The sequence below is a fragment of the Nannospalax galili genome, unplaced genomic scaffold, assembly GCF_000622305.1.
Source record: "Nannospalax galili isolate Female #2095 unplaced genomic scaffold, S.galili_v1.0 scaffold123, whole genome shotgun sequence".
In the NCBI taxonomy this organism is placed as follows: domain Eukaryota; kingdom Metazoa; phylum Chordata; class Mammalia; order Rodentia; family Spalacidae; genus Nannospalax; species Nannospalax galili.
The window spans coordinates 1,523,048-1,529,739 of record NW_008350332.1 but is presented as its reverse complement, the minus strand read 5'-3'; the positions used below and the strand labels follow the sequence as shown (position 1 = coordinate 1,529,739).

General features: G+C 42.9%; 1 protein-coding gene across 11 annotated transcripts in view; it reads left to right on the top strand.

Moving 5' to 3' along the window:
• Positions 1–6,692, top strand: part of Pard3 (par-3 family cell polarity regulator) — a gene marked incomplete at its 5' end in the record, with an annotated part of 355,877 nt that overhangs the window by 180,599 nt on the left and 168,586 nt on the right. For all 11 annotated transcript variants that reach the window (XM_029570673.1, XM_029570672.1, XM_029570671.1 and 8 more), the window contains 1 exon segment: positions 4,657–4,767. In XM_029570673.1, coding sequence (XP_029426533.1) covers positions 4,657–4,767 — 111 coding nt within the window.

Here is a 6,692-nt window from a genome sequence, read left to right as displayed (position 1 = left end):
CTTCCTTCCTTCCTTCCTTCCTTCCTTCCTTCCTTCCTTCTTTCTTTCTTTCTTTCTTTCTTTCTTTCTTTCTTTCTTTCTTTCTTTCTTTCTTTCTTTCTTTCTTTCTTTTTCTTTTTTTCTGGTCTTTTTGAAGCACGGTTTCCCTGGAACTCAGCATGTAGACCATGCTGGCCTTGAACTCACAGAGATCCTTCTGCCTCTGCCTCCCAAGTACTGGGACTAAAGGCTTGCACCACCACGCCAGGCTGTGGCTTTTCATCTATCTCAGAAAAATCCCCAAACCTGTGTTCTACAAGGTGCACATCTGTGACTCAGGCTGCCTTAAAAAACAACAACAACAGCAACAACAACAACAACAACAAAGAAGATTTATTATTCTAGGGCTGGAGAAATGGCTCAGGAGCACTGGCTACTTTTCCAGAGGACATGCGTTCAGTTCTCACCACCCACATGGCAGCAAACAACCATATTTAACTCCACTCCCAGGGAATCCAACACTCCTTGTCTGGCTTTTGCAGGCATTGCACAACACGGGTACACTTACATACATGCAGGCAAAACATTCATGTACATAAAAAATATTTATTTTGTTGTATGTGTGTCAGTACCTGTATGTCCATATGTGAACTGTGTGCATGCTTGGTGTTCCTGGGCACCAGGGGAGGGTATCCCATCCCCTGGCAGTTTCAGGCAGTTGTGAGCTGCCATTTGGGTGTTAGAAGCTGAAGCTGGGTCCTCTGCAAGAGTCGCTGGCACCCTTAACTTCTGAGCCATCTCACCAGCCCTTTAGCTCCTGTTTTCATTTCCTCTCATCCCTCTTTCTTTTCAGCTTTTACTACATCATGACACTTGTAGCGCCTCAAAGAAAATCGGCATATCTTGCCTCTGGACCTTTAGATATAGTTCCGCATAGTCCCCCTCATGCTTTTCTTTGTGTTTTGTTTTATTTGAGAGTTTCATGTAGCCTAGGATGGCCTCCTACTCCCTATAAATCTGAAGGTAACTTTGAAGTTCTGAGCCTACTGCTTACACCTCCCAAGTGTGAGGATTGCAGATGTGTGCCACCAAGCCCAGTTTATGGGATACTAGATATTGATCCAGGGCTTCATGCACAATAGGCAAGCACTCTGCCAACTGAGCCCCAGCCAGCCCACATGGCTGACTCCTCAGCACTGCTGGCTCCCACGCTTCTCTGAGATCTGTGCTGGACACTGTCTTCTCAGGGAAGCCATCTTTATCTCTGTCTAAAGTAGAATCTCCGACTTGCCTTATCATTCTTTCTTCTCACTGGTTTCTGTATCACACACAGCACTGTGTGTTCCCTGGTCGGTCTCATCCTGCTGGTACCCTACCACAAGCTAGGGTGGAGCCTCCATGATGTTGCAGTGACATGACATGTTTTCTTTACTGCTTGTGGCTAGGTGCCTTAGATTAATCAACCCTTATGCAAGAGACACTCAATAACCTTTTAGTGAATCAGTGAACATTATGTTTTAGATGTTCTCTCCTTGGATGTATTTTTTTTTTATATTTGCTTTTTCATTCATTCTATAACGCTTACTTTATTTATAGTGCTTAACTCTCGGGCTTTACTGATATATTGATGAAAAGAAAGCAAAGCCCTTTATCTTAATGCTTTGTATGTATTAGTTTCAAAGGCTCAGTACATGCTTTATCCCTTGTGAAAAGTGGACAAATTCTAGATTTAAGTTAAAGTTCATGAACATTTTCTTTTCTTTTTTCTCCCCTTTTCTTTCTCTTCCTTTCCTTTTCCAAATTGCTGTCATCTAGTTTGTTTTATAAGATCAAGTATCAAGGACAGATTTACTTGATAGAGTTAATTTGTAGCCTGTTTTGATTATTTTTCAGACATTAGAATATATCATTTTAAAGGAAGTGTAGTAACTTTTTTCTTAACATTTAGAAAATGATATCCTTGTTTATAAACCCCTCACCTTAATTACTATCTGAAGTCTTGGATCCTGAACAAACACATTCTACCTAATTACTATCTGAGGTCTGTACTGGATACTTCATGTGTGGACAGGTATTTAAAAATGAGATTTAAAGGGGCTGGAGAGATGGCTCAGCAGCTAATCCCCGGGTTAGCACCACATGGCAGCTAACAACTGCCCATAACTCCAGTTCCAGGGGATCCGACAGCCTCTTCTGTCCTCCGCGGGTATTGTATAGCACGGGTGCACTTACCTACATGCACGCAGTACATGCATACACGTAAAGTTAAAAATAATAAATGAAATATTTTATAAAGTGAGATTTATATAGATAAGGAGTGACCTATATCACTGAGCAACCCATGCCATGACTTGAATCAGTTTTTCTCTTTTCTGTCTTCTGTGTGCACCCCCCTTCCTTTTTGTGATGTGAAGTTGTCCTTGTAAGCCTCATTTCTGGTTTGTCTGTCAGCCAACAGCAGTAAAGATGGAGACAAAGGCCTGCTCTGTCACCCAGCAGCCTGAGGAGTGCCCCTACTCTAAGGTCCTCCACTAGGTAAAACCAGATCCTTGGCTTTGATAGAGAAAAGAATTTCAGGACAAACTGGTATGGACCAGTGTTGAGTTTATTGAAAAGTAGAAAGAAAGGTGCTCAGGGAGAGTGAGGCATGGCTGTGGCCATCTCTAAGAAGAGTCACAGTTCAATAAATGACTACTTTTTATTTATTTATTTATTTATTTAATTTTTGGTCTTTTTGTGACAGGGTCTCCCTGTAGCCCCAGCTGTCCTGGAACTCACTATGTAGACTTGGATGGCCTTGAACCCACAGAGATCTGCTTGCCTCTGCCTCCCAAGTGCTGGGATTAAAGGCATTTGCCACCACGCCCAGCAATAAATGACAATTTAAGCAAGGATTTTCAGCATGGGAGAAGATGGGTTAAGAAACAGAGCAATGCTCATGGAAAGACTAAGAAATACTTAAGTGTGGATAGGGATTCTTGAGAGAGAGGACCCCTTCAAAGTGGTGACTGTATATAGGATTTTAGAAGCTTTTGGACTTTCATTGCTCAGTGGATTTCTAAAGAACCCTCTCCTCCTCTACCTCTCCTACCTCTGCTTCCCTCCTCTGTAATTGAGATTATAGGATGGCTCCAGAGATGCCTAGGATTTGAGTACAATCCAGTAAAATGGTATAAGGTTGTAAAAGGAGTTTCTGGTGCTCTTCCTAGAAAACTGCAGACTTATAGCTGGAAAGGGAAACAGATCATAAGTAAATGTTATGTGTGTTGGATTCTTGGTTCTCTGCTGGCTAGAGCTTCAATCATCTGGGATGGGGACTTTCTTTCTCATGCTCATTATTTTGCCCGTCTTTCTGTCCTATGTCACCTCTTCAAATAGAAGTACTCAGTAGCCTTTGTTTACAAATTAGCACTTACTTGTGTAACCATGTGTACAAGATTTCTTCTTTGAGATGGCTCGTGGCTTGACAGTCCCTATGGATGAATCTGAGGGGAGAATGTGGAAGACAAGCATCACAGTCCACATGGGCATTTTTAAAAATTAATTTTATGCATGTGAGTGTTTTGCCTGCATATGTGTGAGTGCACCAGTGTGCATGCAGTTCCTGTGAAGGCCAGAAGAGAGATCTGAATGTGTTGAATCCCCTGAAACTGGATGGTGGTTAGCCACAATGTGTGTGTTAGGAACAGAAGTTCGGTCCTCTGCAAGAGCACCCAGTGCTCTTAGCCACTAAACCATCTCTCTAGCTTTTAGAGGAAAATAACTGCAGATCCTGCATCCATCCTCATCAGTGCTTAGATTGAGACCCAGTCCCATGTGCATTCCTTGTATTTGTTTTTGATCAGATACAGAATTCCAAGTCAAAGATGCCGCATCCTGCCATCGTTCATTGGACTTAGGAGAGCGTTTGATGAGAACGCCAAAAGCTTTCAGTTTAATAAGCCCCAAATATAGCAGTGTGAATTATCTTCTGTGCTTTAAGCCTTGTGAGCATGGCCTTCTTTGTCAGTTTCTAAACTATGATGAATGTTTCCAATAAGCCTAGCCATTGAAAATAAAGAAGAATCATTGTTTATGGAAAGACCATTAACTAGATGATTTCAAATTTTCAGTCTTTCATCCTCAGGAGCTCCCTCTGTACAGATCTCTGTTCTGCTGTCTGAAGTATGCAACATGTCCCTCTACATACTTATTTGCTTGTTTCAAAAGGATAAACTGCAAGTCTTTCTTTCATTGTTGTTTTTGAGACAAGGTCTCACCCAAGTCCCTACACTGACAACAATGACCTTGAACTTCTCATCCTCCTGCTTCTCCACATCTGCAGTCCCAGGAGGTTGGGACTCCAGGGCTTCATGCGTGTTAGATGAGCTTTCTACCAAGTGAGCCATCTCCCCACCTCTCATAAGAATAAACTGTAAGTCTTGTTTATTTTTGGTTTTGTTTTGAGGGTAAAAAAAGTGACTAGTGAGGCTGTTTTCCAAAATGGTTTTGTCTGGAATATTCCAATTAAAAATTAATAAAATACTCAGGTTGAAGATGCTCCATTCTGACTCAGGAGACCTCTGGGCCGTATTGTGAGGAAGCTAGCTAGCATTTCACTAAGTGTATGTCTTTATTGCATGGAAGGACAACTCACTTTGTATAAATTGACAAAGTAGAATTTTTTATTATTGACAGGTTTGGCAAACATCGGAAAGATGACAAGATTGAGAAAATGGGTAGAATAAAAATCCAGGATTCCTTCACGTCGGAAGAGGACAGGATGCGGATGAAGCAAGAGCAGGAGAGGTAGGCCTTGAAGATGCTGCCCCTGGGCTCCTGCTGGGGTCCTGTCCTTGCTCTGGGGGTCCTGTCCTTGCCCTGGGCTCCTGCTGGGGTCCTGTCCTTGCTCTGGGGGTCCTGTCCTTGCCCTGGGCTCCTGCTGGGGTCCTGTCCTTGCTCTGGGGGTCCTGTCCTTGCCCTGGGCTCCTGCTGGGGTCCTGTCCTTGCTCTCGGGGTCCTGTCCTTGCCCCGGGCTCCTGCTGGGGTCCTGTCCTTGCCCTGGGTTCCTGCTGGGGGTGTTGCCTTACCACAGCCTCTCTCTTAAATGGAAATAGTTTTGCACTCAATTGTATTTTTTGTGTGATGGTTGTGGGCCAAATATGATGTAAAGGAAGATTTTGTTTTTTTATATATTTTTTACTATTTTTTTTATTTGTAGATTTTTTTGTGTGTTTCTTACAGAACATCCCAAACAATCTTATTCATCTTTATACCTGCATCCCAAATGACACCTCCCATAACCTCCCCCGCCACCACTGGAGCCCATATACTTTGTCATCCCTGTTACTGTCCGCTGTGTTATCAGTGCTCCCCAGCTGTTCCCCAGTGCTATTCCATCCACTGAATCTAGTCAGCCTATCTAGATTTCCTTGTTTTAGGAAGATCAGCTGTTCCTCATCTAGCAGCACTCAGTTGTCAATATTCCTTAGGATAAGTCTGGGGTCTGCTGTTCATTTTCCCAGTTCTATGCTGGGTTACTGTCTGGGAGTCTCTTGGGCTACCCTAGCCAACAACTCAAAAGAAGGTATCTCCTGTCTGGCATTGTTGCTTGTTATGTAGCCTTTAGCTATATACATGGACTCTTAAAGAATTATACTGATCACTTTAATCTTTGGTTATACTTTCCTTTTGGGTGTTTAAGACCATACAGTTGGCCCAGATAAACCAATTTATTTTTACTCTTAAGGTCGTTTGAGGATCTGTCCCTCAGGGGTCACATGGGCTTGAGAGGAGCCCCTGGCTCCTTTCTTTTACCAGTTCCATCTATGTGAAGATAAGTCAAAAGTCCTGCCCAACCATGGCTGGCTTCACTTGGAAGCATGGAGGAAATATGATGCAAAGGAGGATTTTAAAAATATATAAAAGAAGGAACTTTTATATTTATTTAAACCTAAGTGAGTTTTAATGGTTTTAGTTATTACATAGTAGACTAGATAGCTATCCATTACTACTGATTTTATGATATTTATTGGAGTTTTTATCTGTGTGCTGTGTGTCTGTCTGTACTTTTTTGGGGGGATTATATCAGAGTACATGTGCACGTGTGTGTAGAAGCTGGAGGCTAAAGTCTGGTGTCTTCCTCTATTGCTCTTAACTTTTCATTTTCTTCTCCTTTTTTTTTTTTTTTTTTTTTTTTTTTTTTTGACACTGGGTCTTACTATGTAGAAGGTTCCATGGGGTGCTAAGTAGAAAGTATGTCCTTTGGTGCTTGGGTGGAATACTCGGTAGATGTCTGTTAAGTCCTTTTGATATATGGTATTGTTTAATTCAGATGTCTCTCTGTTAACTCTCTGCCCTGTTGACCTATCTAATAGTGGGTGTGCTGGATAGCTTTAGTGTCAACTTAACACACCTGGGTTAAGGGAGCCTCGGTTGGGGAATTGCCTCTATTGGACTGGCCTGTGGCCATGTCTGAGGAGCATCTTCTTGATGAGTGATATGGGAGAACCCAGCCCACTGTGGATGGTACCACCCCTGGGCAGGTGGGCCTGTGTTGCATAAGAAAGAAGGCTGAGCAGGGGCCAGGGGAGCAAGCCAGTAAGCAGCGTTCCTCCATGGCCTGTGCTCCAACTCCTGCCTCCAGGTTCCTGCCCTGAGTTCCTACCTTGGGCTCCCTGAGGAACTGCGACCTGGGAGTTCTAAGCTGAATAAACCCTTTCCTCCCCAAGTTG